Source organism: Scardinius erythrophthalmus, assembly GCF_964197995.2.
Source record: "Scardinius erythrophthalmus genome assembly, chromosome: 11".
Taxonomy (NCBI): Eukaryota; Metazoa; Chordata; class Actinopteri; order Cypriniformes; family Leuciscidae; genus Scardinius; species Scardinius erythrophthalmus.
This window is the reverse complement of record NC_138231.1, coordinates 8461339-8487194: the sequence shown is the minus strand read 5'-3', so window position 1 is coordinate 8487194 and position 25856 is coordinate 8461339. Positions and strand designations below refer to the sequence as shown.

Here is a 25856-nt window from a genome sequence, read left to right as displayed (position 1 = left end):
ATAGTACTATGTGAGAAAAATAGAGTGTGATATAAACACAATTAAATAATTCGATTTTTATGTTGCCATTGTACTGCACTGTGCATAGTTATTTCATTACAGTAATTATATAATTACATATTACTTACAATTAATCTCAGAATTAAAGTAATACTGTCACATTCATATATTATTTGTTTGTAAAATATTTTACATTTTTCACATTTTCTTAGAAATCACATTTATAGAATAAATATGCATATATATAATGTGGCTGAATATATGGTTTATCACAGAGACAGTTGTCATATTTCAGAGCCCTGAATTCATTGATATCCGTCATGTTAAAAGGACATTTTTCAAAAATATTACTTACAGCACCTTTAATGGATAAAAAATGATGATGTTGCGATCAGTTCACTGATTTTGCTGGTATTTTACTGTGCTGAACTTGATTTAGGAATGTTTAACCACACAGTCTCTTATTTTGCTCAAAGGCAGAAAACGTCCAAACCAAGCACAAGCACATTTTAAAGTGTCATTACAAGTGTAAAAACATTTCTTATGAAAGCAGTTGTGCCTCCCACATCACTGCGACTGCCTCCAGCAAGCATGTACTTCGCTCTCAAAAGGAATTTTTCAGCGTACTTGTTTTTAAAGTGCTCTGAAGCAGAGCTGTCCAACAGACTGTGAAACTAAGTAAACTAAGTGAATACTGAGTGTCTTACTGATTTTCGATTCTAGGCAAAAGCAGCAAATCCTTCAGCTTCATGCCAGGATCCGGGAAAACGAGATAAGGGCGCAACAAGTCCTTCACAACCAGAGGGGGCGCTATGATGACTCCTATATGCTCAAGGCCAAGGTATGTCTCATTGAAATGAATTAAATAGGAGAAAATACTTTTATAATGGCAGTAAAAAGAAAAGTGCTTCTTTCCACCTTTTTAGGATTCTCCATATGACAGTCCAGTATCCGGCCAGAGTCCAAAGTCTCAGCTGCCCGAGCGACTGAGCCCACTGTGCTGTGAGAACGGAGAGCTGGGGCGTAAATTAGCTGCGGCAGAGCTGGAGGTCATCCACCTCAACGAATTTCTCAAACAAAATACACAGAAATACACCGAAGACATCAAGAAACTGGAGGAGAAGGTTAGAACTTCTAATTCAAGACATGTGAATGGTCCTAAAGGTCTGTGGTACCAAAATGTTTGAAAGTTTTGGGTCTCATTCACTAATAATTGCTTGTATCACTTAGTATTAGTACGATCAGAATTCACAATCACAGTCTAATTCACAACACGACACGTGTATTCGCACATAAATCTATTCTAATGTTAATGAATTTTCTGTTTTCTAAATGAGTGACTGCTTGTGCAAGATTTGTCTTTTGCATAAAACTCAGCTTTTTAAAACTAGATTACAGCCCTGTGATTAGCCAGCTGTGCATATGCGTATCTCCATCTTTAAGCAGAGGAACCACACAGCTCAAGTTATAACACAGCTTTTCTTATTTTTTTTGGTTAAATAAATGTAAGAGGAAATATCTCTAGATAAAATGTAATTTTCAAACGGCTATTCAGAATATGTGATTTTTTGCGTACGTGTGGTTTCAGTTGTTCCTACATTTTTGTGTATTTACAATACATTTTAGTATGAAAGTTATTGGTGAATCATGATTTGTTAGTGAAAACTTTCGTACACAGATTTCAACCTCAAATTAGTGCGTACGCACGCTTACTAAATAAGACCTATTGTTTCACATGCCCTAACTGAAGCTGAACAAAGATGCTTTGTGCTTCCGATCAGATGAAAACACGTGACCGTTACATCAGCAGTCTGAAGAAGAAATGCCAGCGCGAACAGGAGCAGAATCTAGAGAAGCAGCAGCGCATCGAGACACTGGAGAAGTACCTGGCAGACCTGCCCTCGCTGGACGAGGTCCAGGCACAGGCTCAGCAGGTACGTGCCGTTCCCCGTCTTTATTGGAAAGTCTTAAACTGCAAAAACTAGTGATTGTGTTTACATTCTACAAAATCATTACCACTAGCGCTGGGTATTGAGACAAGTTTCACCATTTGATTCGATTTCGATTCACAAGCTTGCGATTCGATTCAATTCCAGTTTCGATTCAATTTGATTTGATATCGATTAACTGGGGTTCAGTACATGGAAAAAAAATATCTAAGCTAATGCTGTAAACTATACAGGAAACCCCAGTTGGTACATTGCTATAATATTAAAGGTTAAAATTAACTGATTTGTACAGGTTACTAACTTTTAAATTACACATAAGGAAGTTTATATAATAATAATAATGTTATAATAACTTTTTAATGACATGTTTCTACTCGTTCTTTCTAAATATAAATATTTAAATGGTGCCTGTATTTATTTAAACATACATTAAATATTGAAGACCAGGTTAGTAAAAATACAATAGATATGCAGTATAGTGCATATATTTATCGAAATGATCCTCTCTAATGTTATTTTTTTTAGCTGACTAATGAGTTTTTGGACATTGAATCGCTTTTCTGAGTTAAATGTTACATTAGATGACCTTGTTTTTCAAGTTGTTCTTTTGATGTCTTTCTGCAGCTGAAACATTGATTGAGTGATTACAAACCTTCTGATGTTCATTCATGTTTATTTTGTGCTGTTACTAGTAGTAAAGCAGAATAGACGATCAGTGCAGTTTTGTTCATTCATTAACAGACTAAAAGATCCATTCTTGGGATGTAAGAATCGATATCGGTTCATCAAAATGAGAATCAAATCAAATCGAGAAATCATTATTTTTTACACAGCCTTAATTACTACTACTAATTTTTTTCTGATTACGATTCCAACACCTCAGATGCCACCTTTTCTAAGTTGGTCACAAACTTATCCACAAACTTATGCCTCAAAAATCAAAAGTGTTCTTGGTTCAGTTAATGAGGGCATAATTAACGTCTCCTAAACCAACGTAGCAGTGCCAGTGCCAGTCCCCACGGCGTTCTGCTAATAGATCAGCTCAAACAGCTGCTATTGTGACAGCAGGCACTCTTCATTATGTTTGGGAATAATCTTACTTGTGGTTTATTAAATCATTATTTTGTGCAGTTTACTAGTATGCACAACCCTAAGAGGATTAATATTATCTGCCAGTATCTCCAAACTAATGTTTGGAGTCATATTTTTCTTATTTGCGAGGCACTTTGAGCCAGACATTGTCTGTGATATTGGATTAAATGCAATACAGTTGACTGCAAAAATCATTTTACTAATCAATATATCAATAAGATCTTCGGTCTTTTAGTAAAAAAAAATAGCAGAATAAAAAAAGATTAATTTGTATAAGACAAACTCTTAGCAAAACTCTTTTAAATTTTATTTTATTTTATTTAAAAAAGTTCTGGACAATATTAGATTTAACTGAGTGAAGTTATCAAAACGAAGAAATAACACAACTGAAAGTATGAGAATTATGTAGTGACCAAAAATGGTTGAACAAAATCAAATCTAACATTTATTTATTATTTTATTTTATTTTTCTTTCCCCACTGACAAATAGTTTTGTCTTGTTTTAAGCATAAATCTCACAAAATTTGTAAGGTTTATATAAAAAAAAAAAGAATAAGAAAAGCTTCTTGTCAGTTGGATAAGAAAAATAAACGCATAAACAAAATAAAGTAATTAATAAATATTAAATTACTAATATTCTAATAATGCACTTGTGTCTTACAAAATGTTTGTTCTCAATTAAATTTACCTTGATTTAGTGATGGTACATATTCACTGGAAAGCAAGACAAAAATAATGATTACATCCAAAATAAAATTGCACGAACTACGTGCAGAATAAACATTACAAAACAATGTTAATAAAGGTGTGTAGAGTGTTCAAGCATTAATGTGCATTACTGTATTCATCTCCATCCGTTACTCAGTTGCAGGAAGTGCAGGGGAAGAAGCAGGCGTTGGAGGACACAGTAGCCCATCTGGAGAAAACCCTGGAGGAGAACCGAGCCCTGCTGCCGGAGAAAGACGCCCTCATCGAGACCCAATCCAAGCGGGAGAAAGAGCTTGTGGCTGCTGTTCAAAGGTACTGCACTTACTCGCTCGCTCTATTGAGACGACCTCACAGCCAGAAGCATTGCTTTTGATTTGCTTTCTTTCTGAAAGCCACTTTTTATATACAGAGTGCTCAATCCTTGTTAAGTGAGCTGAAGATCAAAGCGCTGTGTACTCTTTTTAAAACATGTAAACATGGGGATGAAATCAGGCCAATCATCAACTTGGAAAGGCCACAGCAGCGTTGATATATAAGAAGGAGCTTTCGAGATTTCTCTCTGCCTTATTATACTCACTGAATGATAGAGTACTGTAACATCTTGTTGTAGCCTACAAGAGAAGGTGGAGAAGTGTTTAGAGGATGGAGTACGGCTGCCCATGCTGGACCTGAAGCAGCTGGAGAAGGAAAACACTCGGCTACTGGAACAACAGAGCCAGAACAGCCTGGTACTGATCTCCCATGATGCACCTAATGACACTTACCAGTACAGTTTCCATCATTCCTTTTATGCCCAGATTTCTCTATAATACATTATACTATAAATCTATAAGTCACTGATTTATTGAAATTTTACACCAAAGACAAAACATGTAGGTATAAAGAGACAGTATATATATATAATCATTTCTGTTCTCTTATTATTTAAAACCTAGTGAGCTGCCTACCTTGACACCACTTGGCATCATATGCGCATTCTCACATATGATGGCCAAAAATGCTGTCTAGATTACATTCAACCATTCAAACATACTAGTCAAAGCTACCTATTTCAAGTTATCAATACTAAGAAATAACCAAACCAATGGAAATGACCAGGGCTTGACGTTAACACCCTCCAACCCACCAAATGCGGGTGGATTTCAGCAGTGGTGTGTAACAAAGTCACTCCTCCTACTAGCCAATTTGGCAGGTAAATTTTATATATAATATATACATTTTTCAATTGTAGACTTAAAAAAGGCATCGGAAATAAGTGCAATGTAGTGTTGTCAAAAATATTGCGTTTTTGATACATATCAATACTGAAATATCTGAAAAACTTCCAATACTCATTTCCTGCAGAATAGATGCACAATGCCTCCCCTTACTCACTCATTTCATTTGCTCCGGATGAATATTGGTTTGAATTTCAGCGTGGGATTGCGCGTATTGCACATAATTTTACTCATTCCTGCAGATTTTGTGCTCACACCCAAAGTGCGCACATAACGTGCAAATTTATTGTGCTTAAACAGTCAAATATGCACAAAATAATGTAAAAATGCCATTGGTCATGTGTAACAGTATAATGGATCTGTTCGTCAGGTGTCAAAGTGACAGCAGCCTAATATACCTGCTGCCAAATTATGAGATAATATTAAAAATATCTATATGGCAGTGTTCCCCATAGTATCGAGTGGCTAATAACTTTGGAAAACCACTAGCCACAGTGGCTGCTGAGCAAAAAAGCTAATGTTAATCCCTGGGAGTGACCAAAAATTGTTGAATAAATCCAAAACTAAGTTATATTTTATTTTATTTCATGTAAGTAGTCACTTTTTGTCTTGGGATGCTTTTTAAACAGTATTGAAGGCCTCCACCGGTATGTTGGATACTCGTTAGCTGCTTTTCCTTCTCTGTGCATTCAAATTATACAAATTTCACAGTTGTGTAACTTGTGTAATTTGCCATTTCTTGGTTTTTGTTTCAGTTGATCAACAATCAGAAGGAGCAAATTGACAAGCTCACTCTGGAGATGTCGGTAAGATGTCATTTTCTACCTTTTGTTCTGGAAGCTTGAGGACAATAATCCTGGTTTGCATTGTTATCTCTTATTCTTGGAAAGGATGATGGGACGGTGTCTTGCATGTTGATGCTTATGGTGAATAGTGTAATCAAAGCAGGCTTGTTTAGAATGCACATCATATAAGCGCTGTCTTTCATCCTCTTTCAGGCCCTGGAAAAGAAGTTGCAGAGGGAGAGGGGGATCACGCAGGAACTCCGCAAACAGCTCTTGGAACGCGAGGAGGAACTTGAAACGCTCTCCACAACTCTTCAGCAGGTACGGCACTCCAAACCACCCACAAAGGGACTCTAAAGTGCTGCTAAGACTTTTTCATCCTAAACGATACAGATGAGCCCTGTGGCGGAAGTTAGAAGCTTGATTGAAGGCTCATTTTTGTGTCATTAAATTCTCCGTCCTGCTTTTCGTGGCAGTCGAGTCATGAATAACCCAACTGGCCCTCAGCGCGGTATTAGAATTCAGGACGTCATTTTTCACTGCGCCGTCTCAAGGTGAGGGAGAACAGGAAGTTTCACCGAGCCGCAGTCATGCGTGATCCACACAGACTTTCACAGAGACGACAGTGGAGCCGAGCACAAAGACCGTACATCATACAGATCTGCAACAGGGACACACCAGATTATTAGCATAGATTCTCTGACTTGGTTTCTTGTGCTAGACCCACAAGAAATGACCAAGTACGGTATAACAGATCCCATGTAAAGGATGACTGCATATATTCTTACACAGTGGACAGTAATTTGGTTCCCTCACAATGTAGTTCCCTATCATTTTAAATCACAGATCCTGGAAAGTTAAACAAAAAGTGTCCTTTCCAAGCAACTGTTACGTAAAAGTAGGTTTACACTATATTTGTTACATTTTAGAGATTTATATTTTGCATTAAAGCAAATCTGCATGAACAGATGTGTTTTGCTATCATTCAGGTACGCTACTGTTAAAAAGTGCAGGCGGTAAGATTATTCTCACCCAGGCTGCACTTATTTGCTCAAAAATAGTGTGAAATATTGTTATAATTTAACATAACGTTTTCTGTTTTAATATATTTTATTTTAATATATTAAAGAAACGTTTCTTAATATTATCAATAGTGACAATTGTTGTGCTGCTTAAATATTTGTGGAAACTGTGAAACATTTTTTTTATGGTTCTTTGATCAATAGAGATTTCTTTTATTTGAATAGAAATCATTTGGAACATTATAAATTTCTTTACTGTCACTTTTGATCAATTTAATGCATTCTTGATTAATACAAATTAAAAACAAATATTTCTTTATAATTGGACAGTAGTGTAAGTAGTCAGTATGTGATTTCAGATGTAGCTTTTGTTTTGTGCAGTTTTTTCTTATTTTTTTTATGGAAATTCTAGAAGCTCTGACACTATAATTAGTTGCAAACATATACTAAACGTTGAGTAACAATATTAGCTATGTGAAATTACTTTGTTGATTATTATTATTTCAGAAATCCATGTGTGTAAAAGTGCATCCTCTATGAAGTCCTCTAATAGTCCTAGTCAGGGTTATTATTATAACTGTTATTATTACCATAAAATAAATTAAACTTAAAAAAAAAAAAAAAAAAAAAAAAAAAACATTTCAATTAGTTTCCCATTTTCATTAACTCTATAGACATATTAAAAAAAAAAGAAAAAGTAAAATAACAAAACCACTAAAATGACTAAACCTTTAACTAAGATTAAAATGAAACTTGAAAATATGACCATAAAATCTAATTCAAAATATGAATAAAAACTGTAATCAGTGAACTCAGTGGTACTAAAATAGCACTGGTCCTATTGAACAATGCACAGAACGTTTCTCTTCAGGTTAGACGAGTTCCCTCCTGATGAGCAGATTTTATCCCACCGTCCCCAATAGGTCATGGCATCATTTCTCCTCCACTCTTGCTATAGTCCCGCTGTGTAAATGCCAGAAATTCCACCTCCCACTGTTCGATTTGGCTAGTTTTCACAAACAGTTGCTTGTGATTTTGTTCTTGTGCTCTGAAAAATAAGAATGTGTTCCGCTGCTAATCTGTATCAGGACTCACACAATTGTTAAGCTTAGTCATCAACTTTACTGTCCAAAACTCTGAAAGTTCTTCCCACACTACGGAGGACGAGCGTAAAATGCTGAAATAACACTTCTTTGTGTCCGTAATAGCATTTGAAGGTGAAAATAGCGATTCTCTCAAAGCCCCAGTGGCGAATGTGACGAGCCAGGGCTTCGCTGTACTTCCATAATTTAAAATGAAAGTCCCTTTAATGGCTCTGTCCTGATTCCCCCTGCTGTGTGACACAGGGAGTGTGTAAAGCCTTTGTGTTTTTATCTCCACAGAATGGAAGGCGGGCAGACGAGGAGACCCCCGGGCCGTGTCTGAAGGAGGCCGGGCCCCTGTTGAAGGAGATGTCCCTGTGTCTGCTGGATCTTAAGGGCCTGTGCAGTGTCCTCACACAGAGAGCTCAAGGCAAAGAGCCCAACCTGGCCCTGCTGCTCGGCATCAAATGTAAATACTTATTCAAAGCATATAAAACTCTTACAGTACGCTTTAATATTTTGTATTTATTTGCATTGAGTAATCCAGCATAAGCCTGTTTGATTTTAAATGAGATATTAAGGTATTAAAGTTGTGTGCATCTCTAGTTACCTTTAGCATTTTTAATTTTAAATATTGAATTTAAATGAGAAGCAAGAACGAATATGAAATTCAAATTAAAAATGCTAAAGGTAACTAGAGATGCACACAACTTTAATACCTTTAGCATTTTTAATTTGAATTTCATATTCGTTCTTGCTTCTCATTTAAATTCAATATTTAAAATTAAAAATAGAACACTCAAATCAAGCGTTTTGAATGCTAAAAGTGCATCGTTTTAAGATTTACTAAAGAGTGTTATTAAATTATTAGTGTTTTTAAGGTTTAGGTGTTTTTTTGTTTTGTTTTTTTTTTAAAGAAATTAATACTTTAATTCAGCAAAAATGCATTAACTTGATCAGAAGGGACAGTAAAGACATAAAAAACATAAATATGTTACAAAAGATTTGTATTTCAAATAAATGTTCTTTCTGTTCATCAAAGAATCCTGAAAAAATGCATTACGTTTTTCTGCAAAAATATGAAGCAGCACAAGTGTTTTCAACATTAATAATAATAAATGTTTCTTGAAATGCTGCAAATCAGCATATTAGAATGATTTCTGAAGGATCATGTGACACTGAAGACTGGAGTAATGATGCTGAAAATTCAACTTTGCCATCGCAGGAATAAATTACATTTGAAAATACACTAAAACAGAAATCTGCTATTTAATATTATAGTTTTTACTGTATTTTTCATCAAATAAATGCAGCGTTGGTGAGCATGAGACTTCTTTCCAAAAAAAAAAAAACTAAGTTATCACAAAATCTTGCTCTTGCTAGTCAAAAGCACTTTTATTAAGTTTTAGTGCTATGCTAAGCTAGTAACGGAAAATTAAAAGAAAGAGAAATGTTTCATTTGACTCATTTAGTTTCTGTAATATGTGAAACATGATGATTTAAAAAAAGATGACCATATTTTCATAATTAAGAATAAATACACAGTCAAATGATGTTGTGTCATTTACCCACAGCCAATAGAATGAATATTCCCGATTGTTTTTTTCCCAGCTATGGGCTGCTCGGCGGAGGAGAGCGAGAAGCCGCTGATGGAGGACAGTTTGCGGGTCAAGCTGGTGGAGGTGTGCCAGCTGAGGAAAGACATTGACGAGCTGCGGACGGTCATCTCGGACCGGTACGCACAGGACATGGGTGAGAACTGTGTGACTCAATGACACCCGACCCTCCAGAGGCTTCCATCTCGACACAGTGCTTGTAAAGGGAGAATAAAGTCATCCTGATAGAAACTAACAAGGTCTTTCTGACTACTAAAGGTTGGACCAAGCTGTGAATCCGGTTTACAAGGATGTCTTTACAAGACGTTTGTTCCTTTTTTTTGTGGACATTGAATCTTCAAGGAGTTTGAATGAATGTTGTGTGTTTTTAATATATTTATTGAGACTGTTGGAGGCCTTGCTGGTCCTGTCAGTCGTCTTTGAGGGAAAGTAGAGCAAGTGGTGTCCTAAAGTGCCTTGTGTTCCTGTTTCTGTACCTCCGAACTTCATGAAGTCACAGTCATTTTTACCCAAAGAAGCTGGTCCATCCTCTCCCCTTCAGCTACAGGTCGCAGGTCGACATTCAGGATCCTCGATCCTCACCCCGAACTGAAGGATCCTGCATCTCATCTGAAGGACATTTGCGCTTCCGTAAAAACTAGCGTAAATGTTTCGTTTAAAAATAAAAGACAGCAAAGGAATCCAGGTTAATCTATTCAGGACACCATTTAACTTTTTAATTAGCATAAAATACGAGCTGCTTTTTTAACGCTGCGGCACAGTTCGGTTCAGAACAAGTTGCACATGTTGAGTTCCAAAGTCAGACAGGAAACAGAATGTTCTGCAGATTATACACTTCCTGTGACCTCCTGACAGTTTATATACTCCAGATAATACATATAGTCTTTGTTACAATTAGATATGTGGATGAAATCAATGCAAAAACTTGTTCACTCAGGTATTTTTCGAGTTTTCTTTCATTGGTTGTCGTTTCAGAAGAGATGTGACTCTTTAAGTGTAAGTTCATTTTGACCCCAAGCTGAATTTTTTTTTATAGTTGATAATGTAAAGTCCAGAGATGCGGTCATGTCAACCTCTGCACACGTATTTGCATCAAGGTGATGAATGTTTGAAATATTTACAACTGCTCATGTATTGTGACTAATCTCATCTATTTAAACGTATATTAAGCATGTTTAGAATTTCAAATGGAGGTTTTGTCATAATGTGCTCATAATATCTTGTGCATGTGCATAGCGTTAGAATTAGTTTTCTTTTTATGTAAAGGAATCGATTAGCTAAATATTACAAGTATACTGTGCTATGCAACCTCACATTAACCAGCATTTATTACACATTTCTGCAGATATTTAATATTGTTCTGTGCCTTTTAGAATCTATGCAGCTGAAGACAGTAATCGAAGAGTATTTTCCGTAACTGGCAGAGACAGAGTTTCCTCTGAGATCTTTATTTCATAAAGCTAAGCCATATTCACAAGCAATGCATATTTATTCTCAGGCAAAGAGATGTTAATAACCTGATGGAGAATGTATGTGGTGCTCTTCATTGTGCATTACAGGACAGTGTGATATCTGATAGCATGCTGAATCGTGTGTGTGTATATATATATGAGAATATAAAAGCAATGTGCATTGATTGACATGACCGACTCGCTGTGCACTGAAAGCCACTGGCTGGCTCAACAGTATGTTTGAACTTCACATCAGTCTTTTAAATCTTAAGCTTTTCATTTTCCAGCTAGATTTTACAAAAGCCAAAGGTCTATTTATGTACTTTTTTCCTCAAAAGTATTAACTATTTTTCCATTTTGTAAAATGCTTTTCATTTGTACAAATGTTAAATAAAGTATTTTTCTACATTGGTTGGTTTGTTTTTTGCTAACAATACATCTACGGAGAAAATGTGGATCATGCGGTCAAAGAAAAGTTTGAAAGATGGGTGTGAACGCTGTCGACTCTTCCGACAGTTTAATAATAGTTCACTTAGTTCACTTTGAAATAAAATTTTGGTATGTTTTAGCTTACCTCAAGGGCATCCAAGATGTAGGTGTCTTTGTTTCCGCTGTAGTTTCAATTTTGATATTTTTAGGTCAAACCGTTCTTGTCTGTCAGTCGTATAATGCAGGTCTATGGTCACTGTCTCAAAGAGCATGCACAGAGTCCAAATTAAAACAATTCCCCATCATCCAAATTGAACAATTCCCCATCGTAAGTACCAATTGATGGCCTAAGGCACGAAACGAGCGGTTTGTGTGAGAAAACGAACAGTATTTATATCGTTTATACCTCTTGTAACACAGCCACGTCCAAGTGATCTGAGGGCGCGGGCGCATCCTGCTGTGACGTGTGCACAGACTGGTGCATACACTAGATTTCGCCTTGTCTACGGCAGTTCATTGGAATGAATGTCTTTAAGGCGACATCTAGTGTATATATCTATGCACCAGTCTGCGCACACGTCACACAGCAGGATGCGCCCGCGCCCTCAGATCACTTGTACGTGGCTGTGTTACAAGAGGTATAAACGATATAAATACTGTTCGTTTTCTCACACAAACCGCTCGTTTCGTGTCTTAGGCCATCAATGTGTACTTACAATGGGGAATTGTTCAATTTGGACGATGGGGAATTGTTTTAATTTGGACTCTGTGCATGCTCTTTAAGACAGTGACCATAGACCTGCATTATACGACTGACAGACAAGAGCGGTTTGACCTAAAAATATCAAAATTGAAACTACTGCGGAAAAAAAGACACCTACATCTTGGATGCCCTTGAGGTAAGCTAAAACATACCAAAATGTTATCCCTTTAAAACTATCCCTTTAACGTGTGTCTGAGGAAAACGCGTCGTCCTGATTCAGTATCTGCGGCCGGTCAGATAAGATGCTGTCAGGCTATATGCCAGTCTCAGGCAGATATGCGCTGTTCTGGATTAGTGGGAGTGGCTTGCGGAGCTGTGCAATGTGGTGCATTGTGGGAGTTGTTGTCTTTCATACAAATGCGTCCTGAAGTTATTTTTTGTCTTTCCTCGGTCACGAAGGCACCAAATTCAAAATATATTTTACATTTCCACTACATATATGACCCACTTTCAATAAAAAACAATGTTCCTATGGGTGGAATGCCCCTTTAACTATCAATTACGAGCCTGCAACATCGTAGTAACATTTTAAATCAGTAAGTCATGAAATAAAAGTGAATTACCAAATTTTTTCATAAAAAAAAAAAAAAGTATCTGGTATGTCGTGTGTTTGCTAGGAAGGATTTGCATGCAGGTAGGATGTTTAATCTAATCATCAGGATCAGTGTCCATGTGTTTTAGTAAGTTCATGTTAGTATTGTGTATTCAACATGGTCACTGTTGTTTCCGTAACCCCAAAATGCCGCCATTTTCACTTTGTGTTATTTATTATTGAACGACTGTAGTGGCTAATACCAACGTAATAGTATTAAAAACTAGTGCTAGTTTTAGGACTGGGAACCACTGATGTAGACATTTTATTAAACGGAAGTGGACACCTCAACTATTGAAAGAGCCAAAGTACAGTAAGTGCATTTTTAAACAAATTTCTAAGAGAAAGTGTATATTTCAGGTGCTGTGACTGGCCACCACAGATTATGGCATAGTAATCCACATTTTGTATTCTTAATGGCAGATTCTACACTTACAAGAATACTTGATTAGTTGGTAGAAGTAATTACACATTAATGAGTACATATCATTTTGAAAGAAAGTGTTTTTTGCAAAGAATCAACTTAAAATTACAGTGTAGCTTTAAGGTAAATTAATGGAAAAGTCACTGAAGTTCACTTAATTTGATATGGCAAGGCTGTTTTTCAACTAGATATTTTTCAAAACTAAATGCACTGTACTTTATATTAACAAAAGGAAGAAAAAAAAGCAATCAGACTTTGAAGTGTGTGGTGTAAAGGTGCTTTAATAAGTCAGCAACCTTGAGTCAAGGTCAGAAAACTAACCAGCAGTCTATCATGACAAGATTAACAAGTAAAAATTCACATGATAGTAACATTAAAAAGCATCTCGAAAGGAGACTAGTGATCATTTGGAATGCTAAAACCAATACAAGAATAAAAACAACTAACGTTGCATGTGCACTACATTTACTCAGACATAAATTGAGAATGAATGGGTTTGTGCACTAAAGCATGAAGTTAAACTTCATAAAAAAATTAAAATATAATCTTCTTAGAGTAGCCATGTTATAAAAAAGTCAGTTTAAAAAAAAAGGTTAAAATGTTTGGGTCTGTATCAGGTCTACGCTTGAAGCGTGCCGAGATGATCGAGACAGAGCCGAGCGCACTGCAGCACCATTCCCTTCAGCGCCTCCAGATAGAGCTCCTGACCCGAGTTCAGATACAGCCACATCAGTCGACTCAGCTGGGACACCGCAGAGTCCCCGTGTAAACTCTCTGTTCAAACAACACATCATCAACCAAACACTTTAGTGGACAATCCAGATATGACAGCAAGGTGCCTCATGTACACACAATAGTTATTTTTGTACATTTACCATCAAATAGTACTATTTAATCAATTAGGTAAAAGATTTATTTGTATTATTATACAGTATATATTTTTAAAGAAACTTGGTTGCATTTTACAGTATGTGTAGACCTGTTAGAAAGTACTGGGTAATAAGTTAACTACATGGGTTAAGGGTTACAATAACTACAGGGTTATTACCCAATTATTGTAATTACTATAATAAGTACATTAGTATGTGCATGGGAAACAGGACTAAAATAAAGTGCTACCGTTATTTATACACTATTTTACAGTGTGTGCACTTACTGTAACCAAGTACATACTGGGTAATACAAGTTAACTACAGCCTAAGTTTTAGGGGTAGGTTCAGGGTTAGCACCTAGTTATAGTAATTACAATAACTGGCTAATAAGTACATAGTATGTAAATGGAGAAAATTACTAGAAAATAAAGTGCTACCAATGTTAAGCATTATCCATTGACAAAGTTGTTTATGTTTTAACAGTTCAGTCGATTTAACATTGTGCAAGTCATTTCCTTTCATTTAATAGTAGTGTTCAATAAATTGGCTGTTCGATATGCGACATTGTAGACATCCACCTATCTAGAGCTCTACAAACAAACCTTAATGCATCTCACACCTCAGTGAAGATCAGACTGTAAAAATCTCTAGTCCAATAGATTTGAATGGACTAAGACGAATATGTATCAACTATTTTAAGATGGTAAACAAGACAAATTGCCTTGAGATTGAGCCTGCAAATAAACGGAGCATCATTCCTCACGCCGATGGGTCACGGAGGGATGGAACGGCTCCCTCATAAATCCTAATCAAATTTCACAGCATTCCTTCGTCACACCACTGATGGATCGCTCTCAGACAGGAGGAGGGGGATTAAAGCAGGCTGAATCCTTACTATGCTTCCACTAGAACACCAACCAGCACTTCCTGAATGAACAGAGCACTTGTGACGTTTGCAATTGTAGCGTTCTTGTCAAATCAAATGTGGTGTGTGTTCTGTGTTCTCATACAATACTGAACAAGAGTTTGTTCATTTGTTTTTAATCCATTTGATTTAACAAATGTTTTGTAGTTCCACTTTACTTTCAGTATGTTGTATTACCTTGTTAAAGTCAGCATGAAATGGAAGTTGTGATAGTCTTTTCTTCCCTATCGTGACGTACATCTGAGTGAAACAGCCTCTCGAAAAAAAAAAAAAAGTAGGGCGTGATTTGATATGTGTCTATAAGGAATTGAATGGACTGTTGTGGTTTGCTATTGATGTGATGTCACGCGAGTGACTAGGTTGCCCCGTACTGCCAGTAAATGTGTCAGAAGTCAATGCAAGTTATTTTGATTAAATTACAAGGGCACATGAATAAAAATAATTAAAAAAAAAATACTGCCACATTACAGGAAAAAAAAAACAATTGATTTCATGGTGACTTTAAGCACTGCTAATCCAACCCTCATAACTGCATTTAGGGCTTGCATGATTACAATATTTGCTAATCATCATCCAGAGAAGCTTTTCCTTCTATTTGAGAAGTACTAAACAGGCACTTACACAACACACATTCTTATAAGATGCTTTGAAACGAAAGATCCGGCTAATGAAAATGTCATGAACTTTGTGTGGTCTCGACCGCTCACAGAGGACTGAGGATTAACACCAACACACTTCAAATCTGCTGAAGCAACTTGGCGAGCAGCGTTGAGAAAGACTGCATCAGCTAATGTTAAGTAGAGACGAGGAGCAAATAAATACACTAAGGGCAGCAAAGACGAGACCTAGGGTCTCAGAAGACACAAAAGCATCGACCAGACCTCGCAACACAGACATGGACATTTACAGTCCCTGTGAAATGGGGGATAAATCTGTTACTGTACTATGAATGGATGGCTTCAAATAGATCTGCACAATTCTGGATAAATTGAAAATCACAACTTCGTTTCAAATAGATCACGTTTCTGAACAGACAACTAAATAAAATGACGTAATTTACTAGAGGTTCTGACAAAATGTCAATTCACGGACTCAAATACTTCACTTGTTTCATTGCTGGATGAATCATTGTTTTTGAAAGAATGAATGATTCGATGGCAAAAACATTTAACAGTCACATGTCGCCACCTACAGGTGTAACGATGTAATTGATACAATCTTTATTTGATGCGCCAAGTTACTTTCAAAAAGGTGATTTACTCCATTTTGAACGCTTCCGTAGACAAATGTTTAAATCCGAACTATAAACCTCTCTCAGTAGCGTTATTTCAGTGTTATAAATATTCAAATGATCACAGAAGTACTGTGTGGTTGAAAAGACAGTTTCATACCTATATATAACTGCTTTCTCTGGGTCATCGGAACATGCCGGTGTAATTTTGGCAAAGGTTTAATAGACATGCGAGAAACGTTGACATTTAGGAATGAGATCGTGTGGCTGTTTGAATCAAGATCGCAATCTTTTAAAATATTAATGGTGCAGCTCTAGCTCCGGTCGCCCCGTAGTCATTTAGATCAGTGGATCTCAACTTTTTAGACTTCAAGACCACCATTGTCATCTCTACAATAATATTTGAAGGCCCCCCACCACACTAAATTCATACCTGATCAAATATTTGAGTTTTGCATAACTAGAAAGATTATTTGGTTATTTTTATAATGGAGAGATTATTTATTTATTTATATATATCTTGGTTTTTAGCCGTTTTCGCCTATTTTAATGCTTGATTAGTCTTATTTTAAATAATTAAGTCATCTTGAGGCCCCCGGCCCCTGAGTGAGAGCCAATGATTTAAACGGAAAGGGTCGTTTTAGGTCAGTTGAACCCACCTTGAGATATCTTGGTGTCAAATTCCAGCAACGTGTAGAGCGATTCAGGAAGCAACTGTCTAGCCCAGACGTTCTCCTCCAGGTAAATCCAATCCCGGATTATCCCCTTTCTACGCAAGAAACCTTGCACATGATCCAGGTACACGGAATTACCAGACACCAGGTACAGCCTTAAAAAAAAAAAAAAAGGAGAAAAAAAAAAAAAAAACATTACACGCATGAGCTGGAAAACCATTACGAAAGCGACTACACAAGGCAATAGACAAGACTAATTATTTGTTTTTTCATTAGCTTGGGGAATAAGACAACCTTTATTAATAAGCCACAAAGAGAATTAAAAACCAAAAACAAATGTAAAAGCTTTTGCGGGGAAAGTAATTTTTCCCAAGCACTTCTGAACAACAAGGCATTCATCTTCACCGTCTCTTGAGATTTCCTTCTGTATAATGACTGTTTCAGCTTCAAACAAAAACACCCCGGATGAAAAACGCTTAAGAAAACTCAGTTTGCTGCACATAAATTCAAACATATACTTCAAATGTGGATTATTAGTTACATTTTAAAACCAGCACTGATGTTTTGAATGCTAATGACCAATTAGATGGAGAGATGAGAGCCGAGAAGTGCTCAACTACGAAACTAGAACATTTTATTTGCACAAAACTCAAACTAAAAAAATAAAATAAAATAAAAGGCATGAAAATATTTAATCAGCCAGCATCAGTATCATGGCTAAAAAGCACCATAACATTCAGGCATCTCTTTTCTTCAAGTGAGCACTTTACCACTTGCGTAAGACGATCGCCCTCAAGGAACATGATCCCACTTAACTCTTCACAACACTGCTCTTGGTTTCCTCTAATGCTGTGAGTTCAGTCCATGCTTTTTGAGATCAGTCGCCATACACTTCAAAGATGTCATCGACTGACTGCCCATAAGTCACTGCAGGGTATTTTTTTGAAGCTGCCATCTCCTCCCAGTGCACTCGCTAAGCTTCAAAGCCCAGTCTGAAAGCCAACCACTGGTAAAGCGCAATGCTTTCACCACTAGTTTTTAGTGGAAACAGCAATTTGAGCGACAGCACCACTTTACGTGATCAATGGGAACAATGTACTAAGAACAAAAATGATTCCTTTGCATTTATGAAAAGTTTTGCTAACAGACAACAATGCTGTAAAAACAATCCCTGTTGACATGGATCCGCAAAAGCAACTAAAAATGTCACTTTGTAAAGAAACTATAGCGCCTATAGACTGACCACGTAAAACATGCGCATGACATCGGTTTCAACAAATTCACATTTTTGTAGTTTACACAGAGACTATAATGGTACGGTTTTCAAAAACTTGCACTTTGAAACCCGCTTTCAAAAGTTTGTAATTTCAGGCCCCCAGAACGCAGATGTCGTGTAAATGAACGACCAAAACTAATCAAACATTTTCTGTATTTAGTTGAAAACAGTGTTGTGTAAATGTCTTAAGTTAGCTTATTTAATTTTAAATAAACTTAATTTATGAAATAAAAAAAAAATCTATCTATCTATCTATCCATCTATCTATCCATCTATCCATCTATCTATCCATCTATCTATCTATCTATCTATCTATCTATCAAAAAAAGTTAGCTTATTTTATTTTTTTATTTAAAAAATTTCTCATCTAAACATCAAAACAAATAGAATAGGATTCAAGGAAATCCCTGCTGTCAGTACAAGGCAAAAAACCTTTCCTATTAACATTGCAATTCTAATTCTGTATTCTCAAGAGAGAAGGTGAGTGCGCAGGCATGAGCGCAGACTCCAGCAAGAACTGACTTGTAGTAGGGGAGTGTCTCAATCATTTTCCAGTTGACATAATTTGCGGCCGTCTCCTCCAGCGCACAGACACGGGTCATCTGGACTTTGGCCACCTGCCAGAAGTGCTCGTGCTCGATGAGCGTCTCCTGCATGTCCCGCCTCAGCACAAGATATACACCCTCCAGGGTGTCTTCATAAACCTGCCAATGACAGGTGCAACATTCTAAATGACCTTGTGCATGCATAAGGGAACCAGCCTACATTTGCATATTCAAGTACAACAAAAAAAATAAACAAATTGAATAAATTAAAATAAGACTTGAATAGAGATTTTGTATGTACAATGATAATGCGCAGTTAACCTCTACTGGTAAAAATAAAACTCAAATTTAATGTCTATCTGATCCTTTCCGTGTCCTTGAATGGTCACGTGTTATAAAACAGTGTATAATACTGTAAGAATTTGTATGCTCAGACATTGCAATGTAATGTAATGCAGACATGCACCGATACGTCTATAATCAATTTAGGCAGCCATTAGATAAGAGCGTCTGCTCACGCCGTGACCTGTGAAATCATTCTCGCTGGCTAATGAAATGCAGAGGATGAGCACTGCTGGAATATCTAAGATCACGTCCTCTGAGGAACTTATTTGCCATTTTTAAGATGGGGAAGAGAGATATCATTTGGAATAGAACGGGGACAATCATGTGTGAAGAAAAGTTAGTCCCTGGAAAGACAGCTTGTTAAATTTATTCAAACCTCACAATGCACACCAGGGAGAGAGGACTTCATGTAAAAAAAAAAAAAAAAAAAAAAAAAAAAAAAAAAAAAAAAAAATAATATATATATATATATATATATATAGTTCAGCCTCCTGCATGTATTCTATAGATGTACCTTTCTTCGCTTCAGTCGGCCCCAGTCGCGGCTCAAGATCCAGGCCATGAGAGACTTACACATGGAGAAGTAGTTTCCAACAGTCTGAATCCCTGATGGAAAGAAACAAGTACAGTCAGAACATGAGATGATATTCGAAGAGACTGGAGCAGTAACATTTGATCTACAGACTGTTTTCCTGCCAAAGGACTGGTATAGGCATGGTTCCTCAAGAGAGAGCCACATGAGACCGACAGAGAACAGAAAACATGAGCTAATACAGCAGGTCGCTTGACTCCTCAAAGGTTTAAAGATCTAGCCAATTCTCCAGCAGAGGTTGACCAATATATGCCATTAAGGTAGGAAAACAATTTTACAAATGACTGGCTGACAGTTTCACTTTTTTTTAACCCTTTGGTGTTTTTCAGGCATTTTTGACCAAAAAAAGAAATTACGTTTTGTTTTTTTAGAATGGTACAAAACTCGCTATGTGAAAATTCATTAAAAAAATTAGACATGATTCAAAAAGGTAAATGGTCCCTAAAAAAAAAAAAACAAAAAAAAAAAACACACCTGTGCTCCAAGAATTTCATCTAATGGAAGCGTTCGGTACTGCGCCCAAATAAAATCTTACTGAAAGCTCATTTTTTAAATCAACCTGAAATTTGAAATAACTTGTTTAAACTTATGACTATTACAGTTTGAGTAAAACAGGTTCTGGAAAATATACATTTCATATAAAAATTTAATATTTTGGTGCACTTTTCATACATTTTTTTTTTTATAGAATTGCAAGTTTGTTTACTTTTTTCTTCTAGATTCAGCAATAATCTGACATTTGTCTTTTATAAGAGACCAAACTTAAGTTTGTGCTCAAAAGCATTCAACATTTATGATAGTTTAAGTTGGAAAGTGAATAAATGGATTAACTACTGCATAAATATAATTTGCCATCATAAAATCCCCTTAAAATACAAAATAAAAAAAAAACATTGATCTAAAATATAGCACATACATTTCATTGAATAAAAGGCCATTTGACCACCACACGAGGAGCACCAAAGGATTTAAAAAAATAAATGCTATAAAATAAAGCTATAAATAATCAATTAAATGCATTCAATTAAAATGAAGCTATTAATAGTAATACAGTCCCTCCAGTTTTTCGCGATTCCGCGATCGCTGAATACAACGCAAAATCAACAAAATGTCGCATTTTTTTGCGATCCTGCATCGTTCCTAATTTAACCGCAAAATAATCACAAAAATGAAAAAGACCTCACAAAACATTAAATTATAAATCACCCAATTGAAATATCTCGTATAATTAATGTTTCGTGGATACAGATGTTGCGGGAAAAGGGGAAACTCCTTTTCCTCGATTTACTGAAACCTGTAATGTAAAACGCATTTTGCAGCTGCACAGCAAGCACAGTGAGTGTCTGGCTCACTCATTGGCTGTGCTGCGGCAACTGCACATCCAATGGCGCGGGCGCCTCTGACGTGTGCGCCAATGAGCTAGCATCACGCTATTACACGTCAGAGCCCGCCAAGGGGGCGCGTCAGAGCCCTTTCGAACGGTCACTTCGTATTGCGTAGCTATACGCAGTGGGGACGCCATGCAAAACGCTGAACTGGTTGCCTTCGCAGCTCAGGACCCCTCAACTCAGGATTTACACACAGTATAAATTACTACACCTGCTGTCAATATTTACATGGGTCAGGTAGAAAAATTGCCCATAGGTTGTTATAAAAGTTAATTTGATGAGAATTTGATTAGACCAAAATAAACAAGCTTTATGCATTTTGTTTGTGATTTGTCTGATGTATGACTATTGTGCATCTGACATAATACTATTATGGTAAATGCGATGTCCTAATTATGAAATATAAAAATAGCAATTTTTTTCCACAAATTTCTGGAAATTACCACCACAAAATCAGTCATTTTGATCGCAAAAATCACAAAAAAATCGTGAAATCCTGGAGGGACTGGTAATAAATACATGCTAATAAATAAATCTATAAACAATAATAAATACATGCTATTAAATCTATAAACAGCACTAGATGGAAATAAAGTTAACATGCGTTGTTAAATCTATAAAAAAAAAATAACATGCTATTAAATTATAAACAACAAAAACAATCAAATTTAAATGCACTGTATGAATACAAAAGCTACAATAAATACATGCTATTAAATAAATCTATACACAAGAACAAATGAAATACACAAAATATATGCTATTAAAAAAAACGGTATATGTATATTATTTATTTATTTAAATTAACCAAGTAACTCACCCAGGCTCTCATTTCCCCGGGCCAATCGGCCTCTCCAGTAGTCTTTGGTGATGGGGTGCAGGGAGGCCAGGTACCTCACGTCACACAGCGTTTCACCCCAGGTGGCCACCTTTCTCTTGCTGTGCTTCTTCCACTGCAGGAAAATGGAGCGCAGCTGCTTGTTGTACGGAGTCGGCTGACGAAACAACCAGTATGTGAAGAGCCACTGGAACCTACACTGGACATATTGATGGTACATGGACTCCAGCTCTGCATGATCTAAAACCAGTACAAGATATGGGCGTCAATGACAACAATAGTGCCAATTAAAAAGCTAGTTAAGTAGCAGAAACAACACTACATTACATTATAAAGTCTGCACAATTACACCTTTCTGCAACCTTACAGAAGGTCCTCCAAACCTACTGGTGGAAGTTCTGAAAGACCTTTAGATCGACACGGACCAGGATGCACCACATCCTGTTCAAAGCTAACAGCTATAGAACATTGGCCTTTCAGATACTAGTGTATTAAAAGATACAGGAAATAGCAGGTTGAGGGTGAACTATGAGTCACAGTCCTTCACCAGGAACATCACTCAGTGTCACACTCCAACTCTCTGATCAAGGGTCCATCACAGCAGTTTGAAGTGATCCACCAGTGCAAAAAAATTAGATTACTTCATCTTTCTTCAGAAATCCCATTACTTTTAGTAGGAGAGAGGAAACATATATAGCAAAGACATAAAAGGTCAACGACAGTACCCAGACACCCTCATGTTCTTTTGGGCAAGACAGCAATACAGTATAGGTGCCATCATGAGCCAACCATCAATTTGCTAAATGCACTGCAGAAATTCTAGTTGAATGGATCCTCTCCAGCACTCAGAGCATTAATATAAGGCCATATATTGCATATTATACTATATTTCTTCAGCAATATTAATGCCAACTTACACAACGTTGGTTATTGCACTTTTTATTTGGCCATTACGTGTCCTGAAAACCATGCAAGTAGACAGGTTTTTACATCCCTAAAAGGGAGCATCTCTGATTTAAATCTTTAAATTAATTTCATTGAATCAGTTTATTTGACAGGCCATATCAACAAACTAGTTCACACTGATTCAATTTATTTTGAGAAACTAGATTAAAATAGAAGATAAATGTATAAAAATGATCAAACATACCTTAGATAAAATTATTATATTTCATAAATACAAGACTCATGCACAGAGTAAAACGATTACCATTTAAAATGCATCTATACAGTAGTCAACATTTGACAAAGTTGTCCTAAGACAAGAACAGGTTTTGTTAAAAATTCATGTATAACTTTGATCCACTTCAAATATTGACTACTGTAGTTTATTCATACTTTGAAAAACTATTAAGACATTAATCAAATCAAAATATTTAGTTTCTATTAAATTACAAGATAAAAATTTTTCCTAATCATTACTATACTGATATATCTATTTATTTATTTATTCACTTGTATCAAATTTGTCTGTTTAATTGTATTTATCTAACACTTTCTCTGAACATTTGCACTGGCACCTTAGCACTCCTGGCGGCCCCAGACCCCATTTAAAAAAAAAAAAAAAAACCTAGACAAGGATATTGGTCTACAAACTGCTACTTTTACGACTTGTTACATAATGTTGTTTTCATGTTTCATTAAATGGGATGCAAATATCTCACCCTTGTTTTGGTGTTGGCTGAGAACATGCTGGAAGACCAGTGAGACACTACCATGATGCTTCAGTGCAAGATGATACAGCTCCCTCCATTCAAATTTGAGGGTGTCACAATCTTCAGTTTTCTCTGGTAAAGAGAAAAATAATTCAGCATGTTAAGTTTGAATTAAGCATGTTAACCTCAGGTGACAGCTGAGAATATGACCACCTTGGAGTTTGTCCTGGAACAAATCTGTGGTGATGCCCCACAGTTTCTCCACATCACTGCAGGGAAGCCTCACTGAGGGCAACGGGACGATTTCCTCCAGCACGAGCCACTGGACCCAGTACTTGTGTGGCGCGAGTGGGATCTCCACGAAGAGCTTCTCCTGAAACGCACGGTTACAGTGGATGTTTCTGAAGAGGGATCGCCACATAAAAACCAAGCGGAAGGCGGTTTTGGCCGTTACGGGACACCTGGCGTGGGTATAAGACAGACTGACCCCAAACGAATCCTGTGGAGAAACATTTTGGAGAGGATTAGCACACGAGTGCCTGCTGCATTCACTTACGAAGCCTGCGGATCAACATACAAAAATAAGAAAAAAAAACAAAAACTACATTATTAATATAATAATGTATATATTAATTTATCTCATATGTAATAGTATATGTTGTATTGCTATTAAGCTGAATGTGGATTTTAGTGTAAGGTCAAAAATAACTGTTGGTGACATGCAAACAGACTTCATGAAGTAATGAAAATTGGAGTAAAGTTATAAAATTGTTAGAATAAAATTATCAGATTTCATAAATACAAGATGCACTGGATACAATGATTACCATTTAAAAAGGCATCTATATAGTTTAGACCCATTTTGTACTGTGAAAAAAAACACTAAAATCAGACCACAAAGGGGTAGATGTGGCCTAATGGTTAGACTTGTAACCCGAAGGTTACTGAAGCAAGGCAACTAACACCCAATCGCTCCCCGGGCCCCGCAGTGAATGGCTACCCACTACTTCAGGTGTGCATGTCCACGGCTTGCAGTGTGTGTGAGAGTGTGTGTGTACTACTCACTGCTCCTAGTGTGTGCACTAGCTTGGATGGGTTAAATGCAGAGGACAAATTCTGAGGATGGGAAGGTACTATTTCTTTAAAATGTATTCAAACTGTTGACTCGAATGTTGGATGCATGATTCAATTATCACTTAAATAAACACACTGACTATTCACCAACTACTGGTATGTACCATGCATAAAGGGTGAATTGGTTATTAAAAAGATTTCGACTTACTGTGATAAATCAATCAAAAATCAATTTCCATGCAAATTGTACCTGGAAGTGTGTGGTCCACAGAGAGTTGCACGAACAAACTCTGAACAATAAACTGCACGTGCTGCCGAGCCTCAGCAGCGACACTGGGTCCAAGTTCCTCAATATAACCAGGAGAACTTCATCACTGAAATGCAATAAGCCCGTTGTGTTGTCGCTGCTTTCCGAGGTAATATCTGAGGCATTCAGATGGAGCTCTTCCTCTGTGGCGGCAGTCAGACAGGAGAATTGCTCCAGCAACTCACACTCCCAGGTCGTGCTAAGGTCTGCCATACCTGTGCCGGTGTCACCGCCCCGCCTGCAGACGCCTCTCAGGTGTTAAAGGTTAGGAAGAAACCACCTGAGAGAGGTCATGGGGTGGTGGTGAATTTCGAAGAGGTCGTTTATGAATATTAATGAGGTCACGCCAACATTCCTGCTTAATCTAATTAACATTCACACAGCCAAGCGTTTTCATTCGCCAAGCCAATCGGGTAGGCCGCCTTGAAACGTTACGTAATAAATATTCACAAGATAAACGCTTAATTTCCCAACAGCAATGACAAAAAACGCGTTTCTTATTTGCGGTGTATTTGTAATGCTCCTACGGTCTGTCTTGTAATTGTTATTTCTGTGTTAGAGGTGATTTTTGTGTGCATTTTACTTCTGATGTGGTGGCTGTTGTCCTGCACATTATGTTCCCCATGGGGTCAATAAAGTATTCTTGTCTGTATGTATTTCCCGTTGTAGGAATTATTTATGCTTTTCCTAGCTTTGTACTATATTTAGTATCTTATATTTGGTTGGTGAGCTGAGAGTTAATCAAATAAATAAATAGCCCAAAAAGTTTTTAAACAGTAGTATTGCACATAATGTAAATGGGGACTGGCTGAAAATAGTGCAACCCAGTTTCATTAAGAGTTTGTCTTTTGTAAACAGAATGATTTTGTAAAATTTGTAAACAGAATGATTAGGTTAATATTTCATCACAACATATTCAGGGTCTTCACAAATATTTAATTAAAGGAGAAATTGTAGTTTGTACCATTATGTCATATGATATGCATTTTGTCATCATTTACTCA

The 25856-nt window shown here is 36.7% G+C and overlaps 2 protein-coding genes across 3 annotated transcripts in view; one reads left to right on the top strand and one right to left on the bottom strand.

The window, feature by feature from the left end:
* Positions 1-11329, top strand: part of cep85l (centrosomal protein 85L) — a 59336-nt gene extending 48007 nt beyond the window's left edge. Inside the window, exons 5-14 of one of the 2 annotated variants that reach the window (XM_081377830.1) lie at positions 724-841; positions 927-1124; positions 1782-1934; positions 3907-4061; positions 4360-4477; positions 5722-5772; positions 5965-6072; positions 8156-8324; positions 9467-9607; positions 9730-11329. In XM_081377830.1, coding sequence (XP_081233956.1) covers positions 724-841; positions 927-1124; positions 1782-1934; positions 3907-4061; positions 4360-4477; positions 5722-5772; positions 5965-6072; positions 8156-8324; positions 9467-9607; positions 9730-9746 — 1228 coding nt within the window. In that variant the 3' untranslated portion in view covers positions 9747-11329. Of the gene's footprint in view, positions 1-723; positions 842-926; positions 1125-1781; positions 1935-3906; positions 4062-4359; positions 4478-5721; positions 5773-5964; positions 6073-8155; positions 8325-9466 lie in introns of both variants that reach the window. The other variant, XM_081377829.1, reaches the window with a different exon arrangement.
* Positions 11330-13161: 1832 nt separating this feature from the next.
* Positions 13162-25151, bottom strand: LOC308697975 (uncharacterized protein). The gene is made up of 8 exons (XM_081377713.1): positions 24796-25151; positions 23685-23970; positions 23481-23603; positions 21799-22056; positions 19513-19604; positions 18631-18812; positions 16818-16987; positions 13162-13904 (listed from the first exon to the last, which is right to left on the bottom strand). Exons 1-8 carry the CDS (start codon positions 25063-25065, stop codon positions 13750-13752), a joined length of 1536 nt encoding a protein of 511 aa, XP_081233839.1. The 5' UTR covers positions 25066-25151; the 3' UTR covers positions 13162-13749.
* Positions 25152-25856: the final 705 nt, after the last annotated feature.

Bases quoted from the DNA above. Each gene is read 5' to 3' on its own strand.
- LOC308697975 (XM_081377713.1), bottom strand. From the start codon at position 25,065: ATGGCAGACCTTAGCACGACCTGGGAGTGTGAGTTGCTGGAGCAATTC. The intron at 23,604-23,684 runs GTGGTCATATTC...TCTCTTTACCAG, and splicing joins GTTCCAGGACAAACTCCAAG to AGAAAACTGAAGATTGTGAC. The intron at 19,605-21,798 runs GTGAGTTACTTG...TCTTTCCATCAG, and splicing joins CCGGGGAAATGAGAGCCTGG to GGATTCAGACTGTTGGAAAC.